The sequence below is a fragment of the Ananas comosus genome, unplaced genomic scaffold (genome assembly GCF_001540865.1).
Source record: "Ananas comosus cultivar F153 unplaced genomic scaffold, ASM154086v1, whole genome shotgun sequence".
NCBI lineage: Eukaryota > Viridiplantae > Streptophyta > Magnoliopsida > Poales > Bromeliaceae > Ananas > Ananas comosus.
The window spans coordinates 4,845-29,792 of NW_017890929.1; the positions used below are offsets into that span (position 1 = coordinate 4,845).

General features: G+C 37.7%; 2 protein-coding genes and 1 long non-coding RNA gene across 3 annotated transcripts; 2 read left to right on the forward strand and 1 right to left on the reverse strand.

Annotated features, from left to right (window-relative positions):
• Nucleotides 1-2,675, forward strand: LOC109704433. The gene is made up of 2 exons (XR_002214381.1): nucleotides 1-255; nucleotides 1,222-2,675. It is a non-coding gene; the product is annotated as an uncharacterized LOC109704433 (long non-coding RNA).
• A 10,694-nt stretch (nucleotides 2,676-13,369) lies between these two features.
• On the forward strand, nucleotides 13,370-17,474 carry LOC109704432 (protein POOR HOMOLOGOUS SYNAPSIS 1-like). Its single transcript, XM_020225166.1, has 8 exons — nucleotides 13,370-13,758; nucleotides 14,317-14,433; nucleotides 15,120-15,185; nucleotides 15,924-16,027; nucleotides 16,106-16,269; nucleotides 16,831-16,886; nucleotides 16,991-17,018; nucleotides 17,156-17,474. Exons 1-8 carry the CDS (start codon nucleotides 13,471-13,473, stop codon nucleotides 17,215-17,217), a joined length of 885 nt encoding a protein of 294 aa, XP_020080755.1. The 5' UTR covers nucleotides 13,370-13,470; the 3' UTR covers nucleotides 17,218-17,474.
• Nucleotides 17,475-19,953: 2,479 nt separating this feature from the next.
• LOC109704434 (peroxidase 5-like) lies at nucleotides 19,954-24,942 on the reverse strand. Its single transcript, XM_020225167.1, has 3 exons — nucleotides 24,397-24,942; nucleotides 23,584-24,102; nucleotides 19,954-20,484 (listed from the first exon to the last, which is right to left on the reverse strand). Exons 1-3 carry the CDS (start codon nucleotides 24,631-24,633, stop codon nucleotides 20,170-20,172), a joined length of 1,071 nt encoding a protein of 356 aa, XP_020080756.1. The 5' UTR covers nucleotides 24,634-24,942; the 3' UTR covers nucleotides 19,954-20,169.
• Between the last annotated feature and the right edge of the window lie 6 nt (nucleotides 24,943-24,948).

Sequence of the window (24,948 nt, forward strand, 5' to 3'; positions counted from 1 at the left end):
ACATCACATTGCCACTTCCAATATACCAATACCATGTTAAAAACAAACAACCTTAAACCTGAAGGAGAGCCCCAATTTATTGAAGCTTTAAACCTCTTCCTCAAAACCCAGCAAATTAGTTAACAAAACCATTCACTTAATTTGTTAAGTTCATGGGTTCTCCTCCTACAAAATACTTGGTCTCCATTCTCACCACCTTATTTCTTTTTCTTGTACTATCATGCAACTTCACTAGCACCAATGCTTACACTCTTGGTATGTTTTTGATCTTCTTGTTGCATGTTGGATATTATTATTATTACTATTATTATTCTTCTTCTTATTATTATTTGGTTGAAGAATATAGAGACCTCTTTAACTTTTTTTCTTTTTTTTTGGGGATTGAGAGACTCAACTTTTGAATTTATTGGACTAAGTGACTTTAGTCAAAATATTTGAGGATTTTATTAAGTTAATCGACGATTTCACCAAATTTAACAACTTCAATCATTTTTCAGCAGATAAAATACTTAATAACCGATAGAGTCATTAAATTCGATAATTCTTCTAAAATTTTCTAAGTATATATATATATGTATATATATATATATATATATATATATATATATATATATCCAGTTAATACAATTACAAGCGGAGGAGTTCGCAATCCAAAATAAATAAATAAATAAATAAAGTTGAGAGCGCTAGCTATTTTAGAATGGCCTATAGTTGAGCTGGTGATCTCTTTACATTTTCACCTGATCTTTTTTTTTTAACAAATATAAATTTTTAGGGTTAATTGCATATAGGTTTCCGTAAATATAGTGAATTGTAAATATATTCCTGTAAAATTCAACTTTCATAAGTTATCTCTGTAAAAATTCTGATGCTTTCAGATATGTCCCTCTAATTTGTTACTGTTAGAGAACCATTAAAAAACTGTTTATATTTTTAATTTTGTCATCACAAATATGTATCTCCAAAGTTATAACAATATAGGGGTAAAAATGTCAAAAATTAACTATGATAAAATATTTAATCTATAGTTAACTAAACTTTTCTAGCTAGTAGATTCTAACGGTAAAGACATATCTGAAAATATTAGGACTTTTATAAGAATAACTTATGAAAATTAAACTTACAGGAATACATTTGTTATTCACTATGTTTGTGGAGATCTGTAAGTACGTAATTAATCCTAATTTTTGATGTATTTACACTTTGATTGAATGGCAACAGCTACCGGAGAGAAATGGCCGCCTGCAAGAAGAATGTTAGGGAACCGAGTTCCGGCGGGCGCCAATCCGCCACCGGCATGGCATACGCCGGTGACTACCCTCCCCGGCTCCGCCCCCCCTCCCTGCCCCTACAGTCATTACACAAAGTTAAACTAAACTAAGACCTCTATAATTATGCCATTAGTATTAATCTCTGTACTTATGTACTTAAGAGAGAGAGAGAGAGAGAGAGAGAGAGAGATTTGTAGCCTGTTTTGTAACTTAATGTTACTAGACTATAGATAAAATAAAGTAGAGCGAAATTATATTTCCCAACTGGAGGTTGCAGGAATCATATATAGTTTGATCATATGTGTACGTGTGATTTAGCGGCATGCATGTTATTATTTACAGAAATAAATAAAATAATTTTCTATTATACTTTGTCGCGTGGTGCATTATGCATCTTGATTTGTTGTAATCATATGTTTTTTTTTTTGGGGATCCCCGGCACCGATCTCTCCCCGCTCCTACTCTCTCCGATCCCCTCCGACCTCGCCGGAGCTTCGCCGGAGGCGGCGTCCGCGGTGGCGGAGGTGGCGGCGGCGTGCCGCGAGTGGGGGTTCCTCCAGGTGGTGAACCACGGGGTGCCGATCGAGGCGGTAGAGCGCGTGGCGGCGGCGGAGAGGGCGTTCTTCGCGTCGGCGCCGGAGGAGAAGCGACGCGAGGGGGACAGCCCGACCTGACACAAGCTGTTTTGACGCAACCCAAGTCTGTGGGCCTTACTGATGTTGGCCTTGATCTCGAAGACCCCGTGGGAACCGACCCAATCACAGGAACTAACCTGGAATGCTGCGCGGAACGTTTGGGAGGGGATACTAACAGGTTGTTCAGTGCGGCAGGTGATGGCTTGAGGAGTTCTGATGGCTACAGCGAGGCCATTTCTGCAGAATTACAAGGGGATTTGAACCATGGATGTGCCCCCACGACGTATTATATTCCATCAGTGTCACTAGAAAGAGTGCCCGTCTCTCTAGCCGTGACAACATTTTTGCTTTGGAGAGGGCGATTTCACGCAAAGTTTTTCTGAGGGAAGGAGAAATGCCTGCTGTAGCAACCCCTAAGCGCAAGGCGCAGAAGGGGTTGACGAAGAAGGTCACACCTGCTGATGCTGGCGATGTGGGGCTCGGCAAGATTAAGAACAAAAGCGCCAAGTGTGGGATCCTCCTCACTCACGAGGAGGCCAGCAGCTTTATGGAGTTTCAGTGCGTCACCCATTAGATAGTCTCTGGTGAGGGTGTTGCTTTGGTAGAGGTGGTTTCTTAGTGTGTCATGTTCCAGTTATGTAGTTGGAATGTTAGAGGTCTAAACGACCGAAATAAAAGATGTCTCGTGAAGTCGGTAGTGTCTAAGCTTAAGAAGTCGGTGTTATGTTTCCAAGAATCAAAAGTGGAGGATGTCTTGTGTTCGTTTCTCTCCTCTTTTGCCGGATCTTATTTTGATAAATGCCAATATATTAAGTCGAATGGAGCTTCTAGGGGAATCATTACTTGTTGGAGCTCGAAAGTCTTTTCTTGCTGCTAGGTGATCGTGCGCGACTTTTCCCTCACTACAAGGCTGAAGCACCTGGATAGTGGAACTACTTTTCTCATTACGAACGTTTACGGCCCATCCTCGTGGGACGGGAAAGAGGATTTTCGTGATGAGTTAGTTGAGTTAAAGGGAGTGTGCGGAGGGATTTGGTCGATCTGCGGGGACTTCAATCTAACTAGAAATCCGCTCGAACGTAGGGGTCGTGTATGGTGCCGACGTCTTTCGACGATGTTTAATGATCTAATAAATACCTTGGAGCTTATTGACTTACCCTTGGCCAATCAAAATTTTACTTGGTCCAACATGCAAAGTAGCCCCACCCTTGCAAAGCTTGATCGTTTCCTAATTTCCACCGAATGGGATCAAGCCTTCCCCTTGACTCGAGTAGTGGCTATGCCGAGAATTACATCTGACCACAACCCTATCCTTCTTTCCACCGGCGACAAAGTGAGTAGACACTTATTTCGATTTGAAGAGATGTGGCTTACGAGAGAGGATTTTTGCAAGCTCGTGCCGATATGGTAGAGGGAGGTGCCGAATAAAGCGTCAAGCGTTCTTACCTTTGCTGCAAGGCTCCAAAGTGGGTAGTGCGCCGTCTAGAAGCTTTGAGGAGGACTTTTTTTTTGGCGGGGGAGCACAGTTGTTACGGGGGGACATTGCCTTGTACAGTGGAAAACTATTTGCCGGAGTAAAAATGAGGGTAGTCTAGGGGTAAAAGACCTAGAGACTATGAACGTCGCTTTATTGACTAAATCTTCTCTAACAGAAACCATCTATGGGGTGCACTTTTAGATAGAATCTACTATACGCGACGAAAACCACTCGCGGAAGGTAGGTCATTCAAACCTTATTCTTTATAGTGGAAGAGCGTTCTAGCGACCAGGGAGCTATTTAAACGAAGCATCTCTTACACTATTGGGAATGGCCATATTGTTAACTTTTGGACCGCCATTTGGTGTGAATGTGCCCCACTGTGAACTATATTCCTGTGCATCTTCGAGCAGACCACGTCGAAAAAGTATAGAGTGAAGGAATGTTGGGGAGGCAACGGTTGGAAGTGGCAAAAGATTCTGTCGGGGTTCACCCCATCGTCTCAGAGAGACAGCGAGCAACTCTCGAATCTAAAGGACCTTCTCGATACGATTTCTCCAAGTACTACACAGGACGTAGTAAGATGGAGGTGGACATGCTCCGAATCTTTCTCGGTCAATTCGGTATACAAATTCATCATGGATGGTGGAGTCAGAGTTGAGAGTCCAGTATGCCTTTGGAAGAGCAGACCCCCTCTCAAAGTCAAGATCTTCATTTGGCTCGTTCTGTACAAAAAGGTGCTCACCACAGACAACCTACTTAAGAGGGGCTGGAACGGAGAGGAGAACTATGTATTATGTTTGGACGAGAAGGAAACTGTGGATCACCTCTTCTCTGACTGCACCTACACTACGACCCTGTTAAAAGGATTACTTCCTAATAAACTACGCTTCAACAATCGCCCATCATCGAAGGAGCTATGAAAGTCGAGTAGTGCCAAAAGGGGAGCACAGAGGGACAAGGAGATGACAACTATCGCTGCTACGTGGTGGGTTGTATGGTTAGAGCGGAATAGAAGAATATTTCAGAACGCTAGACGGCCGCTGGGGAGATTGTTGCTGGAAATCAGAGTACTTAGAGACTCGTGGGAACGTTCGCGTTCTTGATGGACTCTGTTTTTTTTGTTTCCTTCCTATCCTTATTTTTCTCTCTGCTCTTTTCTCTTTTCTTTTTCTATTCTTTTTCTTTTTTTCTTTTTTTTTATTTTTTTCTTTTCCCTGTATTTTGAGGCCTGGATGCCTCAACTTGCAGCTAAGTTCACTTCCTAGTTGAAGGAAGCGGTAGCATGCTACCTTTTCTCAAAAAAAAAAAAGAAAAAAAAGAAAGCAAAAAGGCAGAAAAAAAAAGAAAAAAGTATGGAGCCCTTAAGTATTAGGCCCATGAAAGTTCATACAAGGTTATTTATAAATTATTATTAAAATATATAGAGTGAGACTACTTTGCTTCTAAAGCAGGGGAACCTTTGTGCTTTCATTTTATGTGTTCCTCTAATAAGACAACATTCGAATCAAAGATCCGTTCTGTTAAATTTGACTTATACTATTTGAAGTATTTAGAAGTCAAGTTTCGTGATTTTTTAATATTATTTATCTGGTGATTGAAAGGTTTTAAAAATTAATTATTTTAATAGTCAATACGAGTTGATTGTAAGTTTAATAGTGTAAAAATATCCAAAAAAAAAAAAAGTGTAAAAATATCCCAACTAGGTAACATTTTGATATAATAATTTATCATTTTGACAAAAACTAATGAGAAAATAGGTAGCGCTTCTTTAATTAAAAAAATAAATATATAACGTAAATAACACTTGTATAAAAATTAGCCACGATCAGGGTTAATAAATTAATGCTTAATTTGGGTCATAATGTTTACTTTTTATTCACTCTTTAGTCCGACCATGTGGTTCCTGGATAGTGATATTTCTGAGAGATCAACTTTACTTAGTTTCTTATACAGTGATGGTCAAAAATGCATGGTTTTGTAATTGTAGTTTTCATTGGCATAAATATATATATATATATAAGAGTAGAGAGAGAGAGAGAGAGAGAGAGAGAGAGAGAGAGAGAGAGAGAGAGAGAGAGAGAGAAGAGAGAGAGAGAGAGAGAGAGAGCTGGAATGTTATCGATAGCAAACAGGACTCCATTGTCATTTATTTACTTTTATAATGGAGCCTTCAATTGACGACCGTCACCGTTGAACATGATATTAACATTGAAACATCTTGAAACTAATATTTCATACTTTTTCGATATTATTTCTTATCCATAAGGTGGACATAAAAATAAACGGTTGAAATAAATATCTCTAAAAAGTGATGTTAGAAATCTATAATAAAGATTGAGAGTATAGATCTTATTTAATAAAGTTTAAACAATTTTCTAACTAAAATCAATTGATTTTGATATATCTTTACACCGTTAAATTAGAAAACGTCTCATATTACCATTAAAATTACAAAATTTGAAACTATTTTATCATTAGGTCAATGACGTCGAAAAATTTAAAAGTTGATTTCTAAATATTTTAAATGATATAGATCACATTCAACGGTGTCGATCGTCGATTTGGAAAAGCTTCTTTATCGAAAACAAATGGATGACAACGGAACCGATTTGCTACTGATAGCATTCCAGCTCCAACTCCATATGTATATATATGTTTTTAGGTATATACCTACATATATATATGCATGTATGATCGCCTTCGTACATGTATGTATGTAGTATGTACGTAAGTATATGTACATATGTGTGTATGTACGGCGGAATCTAATATATATAATTTTTAAGAAATAGACATATTTTATAATTTACTTTTAATAGTAGTGAAACCATTATTGTATGGACATAGGCTAGTAGATGTCAGCAAAGGCTACTTTTCTTCGAATCGTAACGCAATTTTCTCTAAATTTTAATGATACTCTCATCTGATTTTGATGATTTTGTACTATCTTTCTTTTTCACAAGGGAAACTTTCTTTATTTGACCAATTAATATTATGTTTGTCACCATCATTATCTATGTTACGATCAGTAGATAAGTCATTGCAAGAGCCAAAACAAATTAATTATGACCATCCACAATTAATTAAATAATAATATATAAAGTTATGTATAGGAACTTATAACAAGGAGACATATTAATCCTTATTGTCCAAAGAGGCTCAATATTCACAATATATAGTACCACTTCCTACACTTATATCCTTAAACCATGTAATAAATCAACTAGCTAGGTCCATACCACTTGTTAAAGTATTCATGGGTATTTTGAGAAGTTACATCATGCCCATCCTCACCATCCTACTGACTTAACATTCCTCTTCAGCAGCACCAATGTCCACATTTTGGTATGTCTACTTCTCGCATGTTACTCGATCTCCCTAATTCATAAACATAAATATATTCTCTTCTTTAATTACAAAAGGGAAAAAAAAAAAGAGTAATATGCTAATCTCTATATATCTATGCTTGCATGATGATCACAGACGCTAGAGCGAAACAGTTTATCCAGGCGCAATATTAGGAATCGATCTCGATCAGCCCACCGTCACCGGGGCAATAGACCGCACAACATATTTGTTATCCCCCCCACCCCCGAGTCCCGTTTGCATGGCCACTTCTGACGGCACACTCCGCACCCTAAGATTCAATCGCAAGTAGATCAATTAGCTCTTCTATATTCTCGATCGATCACTAGTATTCATCTCTTTCTTTTCTATAATAGATGTAACTTAAATCATCTTTTGATTTGAGATCTAAATTATGTTTATATTAGTTTTATATATATATATATATATATATATATATATATATATATAATATATATATATATATATATATATATATATATATATATATATAATATATATATATATTATATATATATTCGCATGCATGCATAAGGATTCCTAGTTAATTAATCCCTGTGAAAGATCTCTATAGGACACCACTTTTGTTTTATATGTGGTGTAACAAAGGAGTAAGTATTATAATTAAAAGTATGTATCATCATCTCTGTAGATCATTTGTTATCTCATTAATTTGACACCTTAATTCCTTTCATGTGAAAGAACAATCTTTCATAATGAACATTGTAATATTTATTATTATTATTATTATATTTGGATTATAAATGCTACTGAAAAATAGAGAATATATATATATAATATATATATATATATATATATATATTAATAATTATATATATAGTTCTCTGGTTGTTAAGTGTTTTTGTGCATTTCGATTTGCTATTGCAGAAGCAGTATTGATCACCTGCCTCTATGGCTAGTTTTTTCTGCTTCTCAACCAACATCTCTTTATCCATCTCATACTTTAATTTAAGATCTAAAAAAAAATTTCAGGTCAAATACTTTTTTTTTGAGAAATAGGTAGCCAGCTATATCTGCTTCATTCATTAGAAAGATGAACTAAGCTTATAAAATGGAAGCAGCCAGGACTTCCGGGAAAGAAAAGGGAAAGAGAGAGAGACATAAAAGTAAATGTTGTATAACTCATTAAGAGAATAAAAGCTAGTGAAGGTTGAATCATGAAATTAATGGAATAAATCACACATATCTGGTTTAAACAAAAAGCAGTGCTTACATTCAAAACTTTCCTCGCGTATATATGGCTCAAGATTTTTGTGATAGATCTAAGACGTGAACTTAACTTAATACTATATCTGTAAGGAAACATTATTTTTGTGGCAACAACTTGAGCTTGAAGGTCATGAAATGTTTTTCTTTTTCTTTATTTTTTGTTAGAAACGTGATTTGCTCTGATATTAATTGTTGGAAGCGTGATTTTTTCTGATATCAATTATTGGAACTGATATTTATACTGATACCGATTATATAACCCAAGATCTAAAATATAAAGAAGAGAGATATTTATTGGAGGAAAAAGAAAACTAAACTAATACTATATTAATAAAAAGTAATTAATTACATTCTGGGCAACACCTATGTAGCCATATTTACTGTGGCTTATTCCTCTAAGGGTGCGTTTGGTTCGAGTTATCTTGACAGGATTACAGGCAATCCTGTCAGGATTACTGTGTTTGGTTCATCCGCTATGTAATCTAGTCGTTAATGTAGCATTACAAATCGAGCAGGATTACACCGAAAATATTAATGAGAGGGATATATCTTGCATTATTGAAAATCGGTAATACTACATATTATGTAAATTACAATTTTACCCCTCTAACTCTCGAAACCCTTTCAATACGTCATTTTAAAAAATTTAATTTTAAATTTTGAATTGTCAACTTTTAAATTTTAAATTTTAAATTTAAATTTTTAATTTTTAATTTTTAAATTTGTAAACTTCAAATTTAAATTTTTAATTTTTAATTTGAATTTAAATTTTAGATTTTAAATTACAAATTTTAGATTTTAAATTTTAATTTTTAAATTTCAAATTTAAATTTTTAAAATTTAAATTTTAAATTTCAAATTTCAAATTTAAATTTCAAATTTCAAATTTCAAATTTAAATTTCAAATTTCAAATTTTAAACTTTAAATTTTAAATTTATTTTTTTTAAATTTAAAATTTAAAATTTAAAATTCTAAATTTGTATTTTTAATTTATGAATTATAAATTTTAGATTTTAAATTTATAAATTTCATATTTTTATTTTAAATTAATTTATTAAATTTATATTTTTGTTCAAATTTAAAAATTAAAAATTAAAAATTAAATTATTCAAAATAAAATTTAGTAAAAAAATATTATTTGTGAATAGTAAAAAAATAGTTTACAAAATATGGTTAAGGGCAATTTTGGAATAGACTATACTTTATTTTCTAGATTACTGAATGTTATAGACAGAACTAAATATATTAATGCTATAAACACTGCAACCTAGCATTACATTACTGTATTAAACCAAACGCGCTAATGCAGCATAAGTAGTAATCTCTTTTAGAAATCCAAGATATCCGGATATATTGAAATACTCTATAATATTATATAACTTGAACCAAACACGCCCTAATTAACGTATGCCTAACTATATATATCTCATCAAATCATAACAGATGATAAATCCAACTTTTATTTTGAAGAACTACAAATTCTAATCAAAATCAAATAAAAGACTTAAATTTATCCCTAACTATATTTTAATTAAGTTTGGATTATTATTTCCAACATTTTTGATGTAACATGAAACATTTTCTCAAGAGAGGTTAAATCTAACTTATGTTCTATATAAGTTATTTTCTCCTAATCAATAGATCATAAATATATTATTATGAAAAATCATGATTGTCGTAATATCTTACAATAAACTAAAAGCAAACTCTAGGTTATAGATTAATAATAATTAACAGAAAGAAAACTTAACTACAAGTCCATTTGGTATTAATAACTGTCTAATGTTAAAAGAGCCACGTGAGTATGACAGATAAATTAATGCATGTAAATAATTCAATAGAATCATAAAACTTATATCATAATCGAAAAATTGCAATATCTGCGACAAACTGTTTCTTATAGGATTTCAAACAAAACCCTTTTACATCAAGTTTAGATAAAAAAAAAAAAGATTTTTTTGAGCTCAAATCTAAAAAAAAAACAGCTAGAAATATAATTATATATTCAACCGGCGCAGGTTAGTCAAAAAGAGCTGGCCCGGAATACACTACGCCGTTGACTCTGTGTGGGCTTTTTCGAGGTCAACGTCCACTTCACCAAAGCGTGTTCTACCCCTTTCCAACGCGACAATTTGGAGAGCTTTCAAAGTCAACGGTTTGGCTAAAAAAGCAGGGGTTAATTGCATCATAGGTCCTTAACCTTTTCCCATTTTCTCATTGTAGTCCCTTTTTTTTGTGTGTGTTGTTTGGTCGATAACTTTCATATTAATCACCTTTAATAAGGTCCCTACGATCCAAAAAGCCTACAAATATACATCACGGCCATAAATAGTCCAGTAATTCTCAATCAATTTTTGTTATTAACTTTTTCAAATATCTGAAAAAACTAAATAATATATATGTCTCGCTTACCACGAAGAGCATTAAGTTCTCTTAAAGAGATTATATGCATTAATTGTGTACAAAGTGGAGATGATCGTACCCGCAAGGAATGATATTAAAGATGATAAAATAAGGTTTGGCACAATCATACGCTCATATGGGAAAAGATATTAAGATTTAAAGTAAAAAAAAAAAAAAATGAAAAAGGTTAGAGACTAGTAGTGCAATTAATTTCGAAAGCTGAATCTATTACTTCAGCTGGAATTGTAGCAATTGATATATCAATTTAAGAGAAAAAAAATAATGGCATATTCAAACTACCGACAGATCGAAGAAATATATCTGCGGTTAGCACTCGTATTTTTAATTATGCAATCTTAAATGCATCATATTTTCAATTACATCGAAATGAGCAGCTCCTAAATAAATTAGAGATAATTTCATGTGACTTCCTAGAAAGAGACGCCCCCTCAAACTTATCTTTATGAAGTTTAAATTATCATATTTGCTTTTCCAAAACTTTTGTCATTTATAAAAATATCCATATTTTTAGCCCCTTGTCATTTATAAAAATATCCATATTTTTAGCCCCTGTTAGAAAATTATAGTCAATTATGGATAAAATATTTAATCCTAATTAATTTAGAAATAAAAAAGATTTTTTTTATCCCAATATGTATAATTCTAATCCCACTAGCTGATGCGCTCTAGGTTGTGATGTCGAACTGTGAAGAGATGATCGAAGCTGAAGTGCTCCAAAACAAAGCACTCGCGCAAAACCCGAAAGCCCTCTTAGATTTGCACGTAGGGCTTTATAAAGGAATAAATTTGTAACGATAAAAAAAGTTCTCTAACTTATTTAATGTTAACAAATTAATAGTAAAATTTTTCGAGAAATAAATCTAATAATAATTTAAATTTTTATGAATAAATTTGATGGCACTTTTTTATTATTATATATCCAACTTGGGGGAGGGCGCAACATAGACAAAAGCAGTTCGTGGAGGCTCCACTGCACCGTTGACTGCAGCGACCCCGAGGTCAACTGACACCACAAAGTCAAAGAAAAACAAGCCGAACCAATCCGAGCCCACCAAATAAACACGTCGACATGCCCTTCCTCCTATCGACAACTGCCACGTGTGCGGGGCCCACCTGCTCTCTTCAAATCATTGGTCGGATCAGCTGTTCTCTGTTCGAGGAACACGCACCGTTGTTCACGCTACGTGCCAAAACCTGCCACGTGGCTCATCTTATATAAATGGCGTAGTGTGCACTACGCATGCACATGGCCTCTTATTAAGTAAACGTTGCGAGAATCGATGGGGCGATTAAGATCTAATCTCGTCGCTCTCGTTCTTGTTCTTCCTCCTCTTCTTCTTCTTATGCATTGCTCACTTGTTCTCTCCATTTCCTGCTGTATATATATAAACTCTACAGTCTCTCTATCTCTCTCAATTGACCTCGTATATGTTATTCGAAGAAGTTCTAATAATTTTTTCTGTGTGCGTAATTTTTACCAGCGATTTCGAGAAAAACGATCTCTCGCCTTGAAGACGGCGGCTACGGATGTCGGAACCAACGCGACCCGCCGTATGTTACTCCCGGGAAAGCGAATGGTGAAGGCTCGAGGATAGGCGTCTCCCCGCCGGCTCCGGGGCTAGGGCGGTCGACGTATTACGCGTCGAACGCTCCCCCTCCAAGTAAAATTTGAAGACTAAAACATGCATGATCAGTAGCTGTTTCTTTTCCAATTCATGTCGAGTAATGAAAAAAGAAAAAAAACTATCTTATATATCTAGCTCTGGTCTCTTTATTTGCATTGTGTTAGCTATTTCGTACGTGCATGCATGTTGGTGACTAGAAATTCTCGGGCTCATTGTGTTTTGGTTGTATTTCTCTTTATATATGTGCAAGGGAGTTTTATTGTTTCACATGTTTTTTTTAAATTTTTTTTTTTTTGTCAGAGCAAATGTCTTGATCAACAAAGTGTTAAAATTGAAACGCCGAAAAAATAGATCAAGAAAAATTACTTAATGCAAGAAAATAAAAGATAAGAAAAGAGCATACTGATATTTATATGGTTCGACTATCGGCCTATGCCCACAGATAAAGACGGAACAAATATTTTATTAATTTCGAAAGACGAAGTACAAAAAAAATCTCTCAAAGAACCAAAACTTGAATAGATCGGAAACACAGAAATCCGCATCCGTACAAGCGACTCCAAATAAGCGGCTCGGCTCCTCTCACCCGTACGGACCACCCTTCCTTAATTCTCACTTAATTAATTAACATGGCTCTTAATTTGGTCGCGGCCTCATTAACTTAGCCGTAACATGTATATATAATACATGTCCCCTAACTAGAGTTTAATCCTAATTCAATTAAAATTACACTCCTACTTATAATCTATATATGCCAAATTAAATATAAATTATATCTAATCCTAATTATATTAGAATTTGACTTCAATTTAGATAACTACAAATCTAAACTAAATATAACACAAAAAAGTGTAATAAGGATTAGCTTATAGTGTATTTTCTAGGATTTAGAATAATAAAAAGAATTAAATTAGTTGTCTTATTCTATCTTTTTTCTTATTTTATTTTTCTTTATCTGTCTCTGTCTCTCTAATATCTCTCTCTTAAGAAGTTCGATCCCTCCGAAGCGATTGTTTTTCACTATCGATATAGTAGAACCGTATCAATATTCCTCTTTAATTTACACATGTAATTGAAACTATACATATTTAGCATCGATTAAATCGGTCTCTGTCAAATTCTGATTCAAATTAAAAATTTTGAGTGTCCGTATCACATCCCTAGACCATCCACATACTCACCTTCCCAAAAGAAAAACAAATTTTTTTATTTTAAATTTTGTAAAAATTAAAATGTATACACAACAAGAAGTAAATATTCCAAATAGAAGAAGAGTCCATCCAACGAGCCACGCTCCTGCTATAAATAAGAATTCCCACATCTCTCTCACTGCTCACACACTCGCATCTCTCTCTCTCTCTCTCTCTCTCTCTCTCTCTCTCTCTCTCTCTCTCCTCGTGCTTCGGAGAGTGGGAGAATTAAAACCCACGGCGAAGCCATGGCCCGAGCATCGGCGGCTACGCATGCTCGCTCCGGCGCGGCGGCGGTTGCGGCGGCGGCGGCGGCGGCGCACTGGGAGGTGGAGTACGCGCGCTTCTTCAACTTCCCTCGCCGGAGCCCCTCCTCCTCCGCCGCCGCCGCCGCTCTACTCCGACCGCTGAGGAAGAAGAAGCTCCGATCGGGGGGCACGTGGATCGCCGCCGCCTCCGCCGCCTCGCTCCGCCTCGTCGCGCGCCGACCCGCCTCCGTCGCCGTCCTCTCCGTCTCCGTCGGCGACGACGTCATCGTCCGTTCCCCCCATTCCCCCATCCCTCTCCCCTCTCCTCATTTGCGAGATCGCTATATATCGGATTCCATAGAAACCCTAGGCTTTACGTGATTATTCTTTGTCTTTTCCCCATGTTTTGTTCTATTTAATGTTAGATTATAATCCGTATATGTATACGTTATTGTTTAGTGGTTTTAATAATCTCATCCTTGTATATAGTATATACTGATCGTTTTTTGTTTCAACAATTGTGCTCGTATTGTGGATAATTGTGTGTTCATTTTTTTTTTTTTTTGGTTAATTTTCTAATGTTCGTTTCACTTGTGTTATCGAGCTTGAGGGGAGGAGGAGATTAGGGGTTTTTTTTATCCATTTTGCGGGGATTGGAGAATGTAGCTATTTAAGGTTTCTTTAACATCAAAAAGGCTTTAAACAATCGGATTCCTGTTTTCTCTGCTGAAGTTGCCCCTTTTCAGATTGTTCAGAAGCGCTTTTTGTAGATTTTGCCGTCGTTTTTGGCTCCGCATTGTTTGGTAGGTAACTGTAATCACTTTGTTAATACTTTTTCTTCGCCAGGAAGAGCACTTTGTGTCGAATCTCCACTTCTCATGGCCGCAGGTGTCGCGCGACACCCAATGCTCGATCAGAGGGAGCAGAGTGGTGTTGCTCAGCTACAGGGATAGCTCAAACGAGGCAAGAGGGTTTGATTTAATACAGCAGTTTGATATGCAATGCAATTTATCATAGGCGAGAGCTTTCACTAAATGTTCACTACCACCACTCTTACGGATTTGGGATTCTTTCCTCTTGTAAATTTTGCAAATTCGGGATACCGCAGTCTCTTGATATGATAACTTCGTGCATTGTTAACCAAGCTTCTAGAATAACTTCTCGAATGAGAAACAGATGCTTGTTGCTTGGCAAACAAAAATTCTGATTCTTCTTGTTGTGGTGGAAAGTCAAAATGAGCTTATGATCTTCAAAAGCAGAATCTCCAATTTGTAGCTTTCGCTTCCAGCTACAGCGAGAAGCTATTGAGATTATCTAATGAAATTGCCGCTAGTGTTTTTTTTTAAAAAAATCTATACTTAAATAACATTTCTACAGAAGCTCCAGCTAGGCACCAAATAGGACCTCAATTGTCCGTTGTTTGATACTCCATTCGTCAAGTCTAGCTTGGTTGTTAAGCATGACTAGCCTCAATTTGATAAGCTTTATTTAATTATGAATCACTCTTGGTTCTAGTTAATTTTCAGGATGCATAATATCCTCCCTGTTGTTTCAAACATTTCAAAGTTGTGGAGTATGGTAATTGAGTTGCATGGTTTTAGCATTTCTTACATTATTGCCTGTGGATGCTTCACATTGTCAAATTGCAGATTCAGAAGTTTGCCATGCGGTTTCTCACAGGTTCTAGTGCAGAAACTTTCGTAAATTGTGTGAAGGTGGAGCCTTCTACATCTTACTTGTAGCCTCTTTTTTTTATTTTTAATTTTCCTCCTCCATTGCAGTTTGCATACTTATCTTTTAACAACAAATTGATTTATTCGGTATGATGATATGAGGCATTATCCTAAACCCCTTCAGTTATGTGAGGTTGCTGTGCCAATTCCACAATTGTCTTAATGAACCAAGCTCCCATTTGTTATTTTTCCTATTACGGCAATGTATATCTTCTTTCTAAACTCTAGCATGCATGTGATAAGAGGGTGTTAATAGCCAAACCAATTCCTGGAAATTCTCTAACAGGTCTATCTTCTTGGTAACACCCGAAGCTGAAGTTTTTAAATAGAGTGTTTTTAGTACAAACCCTGCATTTCAAGCAATGACTTGAAAGGTGTCGTCTTCCTCTATGTATAGATTTGTATGAGTGTAGGTACAAGTACGCATTTTTTTTTGTTTAGCAGATTCAAATGCTGTAATCACGGACCAAGAGCTTGAGAACAGTATTATACATTTGGTTTTAAAGAAAGGAGCACATTCTTTTTACTTGTCATCTGGTGTGTTCTGACCACTCAGGATATGTGTAATGGTGGTTTCATGTGGGATTGCTATAATTCTGCTTCATATGTTTTACCAAATCAAACTTTTAGATGTAAGCTGAGGAATGTGCTTTTCTGCTGGCATTAATGGGAAAGCATATTGTCGAATTGTTCTTATTATACATTTTCAACAATACTCAGGAGTGCTCGAGGGACACAATGGACATATTACTTCCGGGAAGTGATTTCGTTGGTGATGATTCATCGGCATCTGAATATAATGCTTCAAGCAGGCTTCATTACGGGTATAAGTGCGCAAAATTTATACTTCACTTTTTATATCAGATTTGTGCCAGAAAATAAAAGGAAGGTGTTGCGTATAGGTACAATGAGATGTCAAATAGTGGAGAAGCTGTTGGAATAAATGAGGAACAAGAGGACTTGTTCTGTCAACCTCTCCTTGCTAACAATATAGAGACCATTTTCTCGAACTTTCCTCGCGGCTTCACTGAGCTACCGAACGGTTGTTCGAATGACACTGGAAAAGGTTCGGGAACTATGCTTCTGTATTTACTCCCTCTAGCAGCAATCTTTTGATCGAGCATTTGTTGTGCAGCATTTTATCTGTCCATTTGTAGTCCAGAATTTTATCTGCACCTGCAGACATACATTTTAAGTATAAATGATTGTTACTCTGTTCACTAATAGCTTAAGCTTTTAGAGAAGAATGGTTAGCTTACATGCTATCAAAGTACGCTTCTTCTAGCCTCGTTTAATTTTCTGGTTCTTCCTTCTCAAACTTCCACATACATGTTGGCCTTGTGGTCAAAATCCGCCCACATGTGAGGCGGAGTGTTACGCATAAATGATTAAAATACAATTTTCTATCGGCTTAGGCTTTAGAGAAAAAATGGTTGCTTCACTCCCTTAGCTTTTGCTAATGCTTTTGCTTCGTACCTAAATGGCTCGTAGAGCAACTATATGCGATGTAACTTCTACTCTGGGTTTTAAGGAATTTTTGCATAAAACCTACGGTTCGCATGTAAATAACCAGCAAACCGGTGTAACTTTTAGCAGGCATGATTTCTAATCTTTTTTACTACTGTAGGTGCTGAAGGACAACTAAAATTGTCGGAGGAAGCTGATCTGAAGTCTTTGGTAGAGGTATATATATTTTCTTGAGCTGCTATTTGGCTAATTAAGTCTCTTTTCCTCTAATTCTCTGCCTCATTTCTTTCTTTTCCTAAATGTTTTCTGCTTGGCTACAGAAATACTCGGCTGATGCTTCTTTTTATGGTAAGTTTATTTTCATTTTCTATTTACCAAGTTTGATTGTTTTCTTTTTTTTTTTTTTTTTTAAAAGAAAGCTAATTTGCATAGTTTGCTTGAGAGTCTAATCTGATCATAATAGCTCGCCACTTTGTTTCTCGTAGATATGTTACTCAAGCTCGACAAAGTTATCGATCATTTGGGTGGAGACTTGGCACTCAGCTAAGCTGTTCTCTTTCCTGCTTGAAAGACCTGATGCTACGTTTGTATTTCTTTGCTTTCGCCGTCTTTTTCTTCTTTTTTTTTGTCTTTTTTTTTGTCTTTTTTTAACTTGCGAACTTATGATATTAGCAACAGTAACAGCTAGTTGATCACAAAGGGCAATGTACAGTTCCCTTGTCTACAGAAACCACGAGTATATGACAATACTCAAAAGAGAAACATATCAAAACACTAGCTATTATAGAACACCTTTTCTTAAAATTTTTCTTTTTCTGTTCTTTTATTTTTGTATCAGTTGAAGCTACAGATAAAGTGTAATCTCTACTCGTATGTCTTCATATAAAGTTTCACAGGTTGGAGTTAACAGTGAAATCTGAAGTTTCAAGCTCCCCAGTAATGCTGAAGAGTGCAAAGATTGGTACATCTGTAAGTGGTGTGCTTGCGCAACTTTTGATTCTTCCGAGTTCAATATCATTGCATTAAATTCCCTTTTAGATTTTGGATTGCTTGTGTCGGAATCATATTATATTATGCACTAACCGATAAACCGATAAAAAGAGATTGGGGTGTCATCGGTAGGGAGAATGATATTTGGACAGAAATAGAGATACCAATATAGAAAATAGGGCAAACTTTTTTTTTTTTTTGAAAAATAGGTAGCGAGCTACCTGCTTCATTCATTAAGCAAAATGAACTAAGCGTACATATTGGAGGCAACTAAGGCCTCCTAGAGGGACCGAACGAAAAAACAAAGCAACGAAAAAGAAATAGAAATATACAAAGTAAAGCCAACACTAAAACAACAAACGACCAAAGAAGGGAACAAAACAGGAGACACGATCTATAGTTAAAAGGCGTCGTTCCAGGCTTTAGTCAAGGACGTGACACGCTCGATAGCCCGGGCAGCATTAGGCTGCGCACCGTGGAAAATAGTGTTATTACATTCCGTCCAAGTCACCCACCAGATTGCCGCTAGAAAGGTTAGACTTTTTGTCCTCAAGGCGACATTGTGAATGTTAGCTGTGTCCGTCCATAGCCGGCATACATCCCCCGATTCCATATCGCTTGTGCCTGAATTTCCCGTCCTGAATAGGAGATATCTGATAAAGACACATTCCCTAAAGAGGTGATCGCAGGTTTCCGTGGATAGCGCACAAAACACACAAAACTCGTCCACAGTGTACCCTCGACGGATCAACCTGTCCGCGGTAAGTACTCTCTTGCGGAGGAGAATCCAAATGAATATTCTGTTTTTAGTCGGAATTCTTAGCCTCCATAAGTGAACATACAAGGAGTCTGTCTGGCCATCATCGGTGATGAATTCATATAGCGATTTAACAGTAAAAATTTGGTCGGTTGTCCATCTCCACTTGATTACATCTGGCGTGTCCGATGGGCTATACTGTAGGAGGAGGTTTTTGAGCTCGTTTTTCTGTTGTCGACTAACACTAGTGTTCGATGTCTGGAGACTCCTGGCTATGTACCTCCATCTCCGCCCTTTTTCGTTCCAGCATTTTGAGACTGTGACCTCCTTGTTCACGATTCTGGAATACAATCTTGGAAATTGGGTACTGAGTGGGGTTTCTTCAATCCAAATATCTGACCACATCCTAATGATTTTTCCGTCTCCGAGTACGTAAGAAACGCCAGTTTTGAACACGTCTCTGCATGTCATCACACTTCGCCACCACTGGGAGAAAGGTCTGAAGGCTCTTCCCTCGTGCAGCGGTCTCCTTCTGGTATTATATAATGCTGTAATCAACCTCCCCCAAAGGAGGTGCGGCTCTTTAAAAAACCGCCACCACCATTTGGTTAGTAGAGCCGTGTTCATTGCTTCCATGTCTTTAACCCCTAGTCTCCCTTCTTTTTTACTTTTGCAGATCGATCTCCATCCGACTAGACAAGCTCCTCCTGTAATTTTGGAACAACCTTTTCAGAAAAAGGATCTTCTTAGTGCTTCAATACGCTTCAGCACCCATTGTGGTGCTTTGAAAATAGCGAAGTAGAATAACGGGATGTTCGATAACACCGAGTTGACCAAGACGAGTCTTCCCCCATATGAGAGAAGTTTTGCCTTCCAACCCTCAATGCGTGCTTCTATACGATCTATTATCAGACTATCAAATACCACTCATGTGTTTCGCGCTTTCTCACTTAGTATTATGTGGTTTAAACTATCAAATTAATACTCTGTGCTTTCATTTTTTTTGTTTTCGTTAGCTCCTTCGTTAATATTTCATTAAACTGCATACAAGAAACTTCAGATACTCCACTTAGGTTTATCGAATATTCACTTTAGTATTTTTTAGTTTTAATTTTGTCACTGGATTAACGAAAAAAAATTAGTGGAGGGAATAATAAAAAGAGAAAAATAAAATTACGGGGTATTAAATTGATACATGTTAAATTATAGGGTACTAAAATAAAAAAGTGCGAAACTACATGGGTGATATTTGACGTTTTTTCTATAAAATATTATGCTATTTTCAGAAAAAAGTAGTCAAACATTTGACAACTGTGACAAGATGAACTGAGCTTATGGTGAGCGTTTGGTTAATATGAGAATTCGTACATATTTTGGTAGTAAAACTTTACATAGAGGTGTTATTCTCCTATTGTGTTTGGATACATATATTACTACTATCATTCTCGCTCCATCCAAATATACAAGTCCAACTCCCGAGTCAAATCAAATTTGTCATAATATTGATTTAAAAGAAAAAAAAAAAAACAAAGACGATGAAAGAAGTGAAGTAGAATATACTATATTTTTTTTTCGTCCCGTTCGAGGCCTGCGTTGTCTTATTCATATAGCTTAGTTCACTTCTCTAGTGAATAAAGCGGATAGCATGCTACATTTTCTTCAAAATTCTCAAAAAAATAAAAAAAGAAAATCTAAAAAATTGGACGTTAGTGAAGTAGAATCACAAGTGTACGTAGTGTTACATTACTACTGTCAAAGGATGCCGCCGGGGATGATGCCGAAGAACGGGATATCCGTGTCCGCGTTGACGAACCTGCAGTCGGTCCGGATCTGGCCCTCCTTGTCGCCGACGAGCACCTCGACCTCGCCGAGCTTCACCATCGCCTTTGCGAACTTCCTCGCCCACTTGCGTGGGTCCTGCGCCATCCGCTGGACGATCGCCCGCGCCCGCCGGTCCCTCATCAGCGCCTGATCCGACGCCAGCAGTCCCCGCCCCGTCTGTAGCCCCACGTAGTACGACGTGTCCAGCGTCGTCGCCGTCCTCGGGTCGAAGTCCACCTTCGGTTGCTGCCGAGCGCGCGTTCGTAGTCACAAGTGCAGCATTCACAATGATAAAAAAAAAAAAATAACAATAATAATAATAATAAATAAACATAATTAACAAAACGAAAAAAAAAAGATACAAATGTTTTTTAATAATATTTTTTAAAAAAATTAACTTATTAATTACTTTTTAACCATAATAGCCTTTTAATAGTTAAAAAAAATCATTTAGAAGCTCTTTTTTAGATTTGTGGGGTATAAAAAAATATTTAAAACCTTAAAAGAAAACCAGGGGGGCCATACGGCGGGCCCGACCAGTACAGATTCGCCTTGAGTTTGTTTAGCCAGCCTTGGCGGGTGGGTCGGGCAAGCTCAGGCCCGTTAGGGCGAATATTACGAACACGTTGTGCGGTACCGGAGACAATTGGTGGGGGATGACATAAGCGGTGTTGAGTCGAGTCATCTCCCGTAAATCACCCTCCTTTACAGTATCGGGGCCTTGTTTTCGGCTCGGAAAATTATTTATTTCGGGTTTGGCGTTTTTTAGAGGGCTGGCAACGACGCGAGCCGGGCTCGCAGTTGACTCTGGTGTTCGGACTCGCAATTCTGCTCGCTCTGAGCTCGCGCTCGAAATTAAATGAGCCGAGGCTTTAAACAAAAAAAAAAGCCTCGAAATTTATTCAAAGCAAGGCCTTGAGCATCTGGTTGGCTCGCCTCGTAATTAGGGGCTCGAAAAGCTCGATAAGCTCGAATATATATATTAAATATTAAATAATATTATCATAATAAATACTATATATATATATATATACTTATATTTAAATTAAATTATTTATAAATAAGATATATTTATTATATATAGATAATATGCTATTTTTAATTTAATTTGGTTGCGCCATAAATAAAAACCCAACAAAGTTGTACCCAACTCTAACTCTGACTTTCACACTTTTCACTGTAATTGCCCAAATCCATTCTAATTCCCCCCCTTCTCACGGAGTCCCACTCCACCAGTCCACTGGTCGCAACACTTTCCCACTCACCTGGCACCCCCACTTCCCAAAAAAAGGTTTTGCGGGCCTAACTTCTCACCCCCTGCGCCACCTGGGCGTGCGGCCCTGACGGCCCGGTGAGCCCTGCACCAACCCTTGGCGGTCCCTCTCCCTTCCGGCCGCTACGCGGAACGCCATCGCGGAAAGCCCTCATCTTTAGAAACTCGAAGATCGAAGTCGTTTCTTCACTCTTCATAAATCCGAACCCTCCTCGTCGCCTCCTTTCCGCTTCCTCATCAACAATAGAGTCAGTAATCGGGTCTGGTTCTTTACAAACAGGTACGATTTGAGTTTTCATTCTCAAAGCAAAAAGTTGGAGCTTTTTAGCTGCCATCTGAGGATACTTTTCATTACACAAATGGCCTTCTCGAGTGGCTTAAATTGATGTGTCCATTCTCTGCTTATGTACAAAAACCAACATAGGCTTTTGTCCATCTGTCGGATACTTTTTCTTGTAGCACAAAATGGCTGAGTGGCTAATATTGGAATGGTTTCCATCTTGGTTCATTGCACAGAAAAGACGCAAACACTAGCTTTTTAGTCCATGGCTGGATCGGATACTATCTTTATACACAATGGAATCGAGTGCTTAACATTGAATGTGTCCATTCTCTGTGTATGCCACAAAGAAGACCGAACATAGCGCTTTAGTCATTCTGATTGGATTACTTTTATTATACACCAAATGGCCCGAAGTTTTGATTCTTTAGCTTTTACTAATTTTTTCTTTTTTGTAAGGTTGCAATAATTTTAAGAATGCAACATATTGACGATATTTTTGATATTTTTTTTAAATTATTTTTTATTATAAACTAAACTTTTATTTACTGTTTATTTTGATACAGCGATGGGGGTGATTTGAGGGAAAGTGGTGGGGGGTGGGGGGGGGGGGGTGGGGGGGGGGGGGGGGGGGGGGGGTTGAATGGGTTGTTTTTCTATGGCTTGAATGGTTCGTTAAGCATATATATCGCACTTTTGAATTAATGGGTTTGACATTTTTATATTTTATGTAGTTGGGGGTGTATTTAACTATGGGTGTATGTTGTTACTTTTTATGATACCTAATATTTAGCACTAAATATGCTGTAAGCTAACATTCATTTATTTAAATATGCCTTCGCAATATTACTTAGCTAACTTTTCAATATTGAAAATTTCTAATTTGATATGATTTTGTTACATTATAGTAAAATTGAATGTCGATCATTGGTTGTTTGCTTGAGAAAATATGCAGAATTAAGGTAAAAAAATTATTTTTTATACATAATTTTGATTTTAATTTTATATGATTGATTGGATAGTTCAATTCGCTATTTGCTTATATAATTTATTCTTTTAACTGCGTAGATGAAAAAGAGCAATATGGAGATCGAAGGCGAAAGGAAAGATATTCAAGGTTGCAACAAAAATACAAAAGGAGACATTCATTACAAGGTTAGATATCCAACTCAAATTATTATATTTTATATTATAATATCACATTTCTTGCAATTATTTTGTATTTTGAACTATTGGACATGTTGCATCAAATTGTAGGTAATGTTCTATAAAAATTAAACTATTGATTATATAATATCGAGAATTTCAATCCGCTCGTTTAGAGCTCGAGCTCGGCTCGACTCGAAATTAGGCTCGCTCGAGCTCGGCTCGAATTAATTTCAAGCCGAGCTTGAGCCTAGATTTAAGCTCGAAATTAATTTCAAGCCGAATTTGAGCCGACATAAGCTCGCTCGAGCTCGGCTCGTTTCCACCCCTAGTTTGGCGTCCAAGAGAATTCGAGGTGGCGATAACTTGTCGGTGACTGCACCGCACGAGTCGAAGTGGCGAATCGGGGATACAACAACCATTCTGGTCCGTGCATAAAAAAATCTATACAATATACGTGTGTGTGTATATATATATAAAACTAAATTTAGAATATATATACTTAGAAATAAATCAAATTTATAAATAATTGACTACAATTTTGATGTTCAAAAAAGTATGTAGTGCTTAGTTTTTCTTATTATTGGAAGTTGGTAAAATACTATAGCATTCTATATGTAATGTGCACTTCACCGGACGGACGCACCTTTGCGACGTCGGCGAGGGTGGCAGGGAGGGGGCAGAGCGTGCGCAGATGCGCGGCGTAGGTGGCGTCCATCGCCGGATCCTGCTCCGCCGTCGCGGAGAAGTTGTACAGCCTATTGCTGAACGCGACGCAGTGGGCCCCGCCGACGGAGTGGGCCCCGGCGAGCACCACCATCTCGGCCGGGGAGAACCCCTTGCGCGCGAACAGCGCCGTCATGTTGTCGACGGAGTACGCGGGGGACGGGAGCCCCGAGGGGACGTCGGAGGCGAGGGAGACGACCCCGTCGCGGCGGCCGGCGGGGACGGCGTAGCGGCGGAGGCCGGCGAGCGCGGCGGCGTCGCGGGCGGCGAAGGCGAGGACGTCGGCGCAGGAGACGGTGGCCGGGCAAGCGGACTCGAGGGCAGATTTCGCGGCGTCGATCACGTCGAGGCCGCGGAGGGTGAAGCCGTTCGCCGAGGAGCTCTTCTCGACGGGGTCGCCGGAGGGGGTCTCGTCCAGCAGGATCGAGGCGTCGCATCCCTGATGATGATCATCGATCGAATATTGATCAACAAGGTAATTCAATATTAGCACGTACGTACGTACATTACTGCATTGCATGCATGCATGCAATCCTTATTATATATCTACGTACGTACGTATAGTGGAATTGCATGATACATAGCTCCATTAGTCTAAAATGGTTTGATTTATATATATATATGTATGGTATATATATAAATCTCCATTACATTGCTCAAACAACTCTAAATTAGATCTTAGAATTTAGTTAAGATAAGCATTGTGCATGTAAAATTATATAGGATGACTCGCCCGGACGAAGCAATCGTGGAAATAGAGGCGGATGAGGCCGGCAGCGATGGTGGGGTCGACGGCGTGGCGGGCCGTGACTGCCTCGCGCACGATTTCCTCGGCCTTCGGGCAGGTGGAGTTGTAATACCCCACCCTGAGCCGCGATGCTGTCTCGCGCAACTCCACCGACGCAGTCGCGTGCCGTGCGATGGCGACGACAAGGAGAAAGACGAGCACAGTTAGCACGTCCTTGTTCATCGTAACGGCGGCGGCGGCGGCGACGACAACAGCGGCGGACTCTTCTGGGAGGATCAAGTTTGGAAGAGCGCGAAATGTCTGCGGTGGAAGAAAAGGGCTAATTTTATTGGGAATCTCCGGCGTTTTCTCTTCATTCGGAAAGTACCACTCCTGAGTGTGAGGCCTAAAATTAACTAGAGTTTGAAAGAGTCCCTAGCCTTTGCTTTCTAAACACTTGGCATTAGACTAATAATCTAATCTCTATTAATGCCTGATTAATAATACACCCCTTAAAAATGAAAAATTGATACAGTTTAATTTGCACGCAGAAATGTA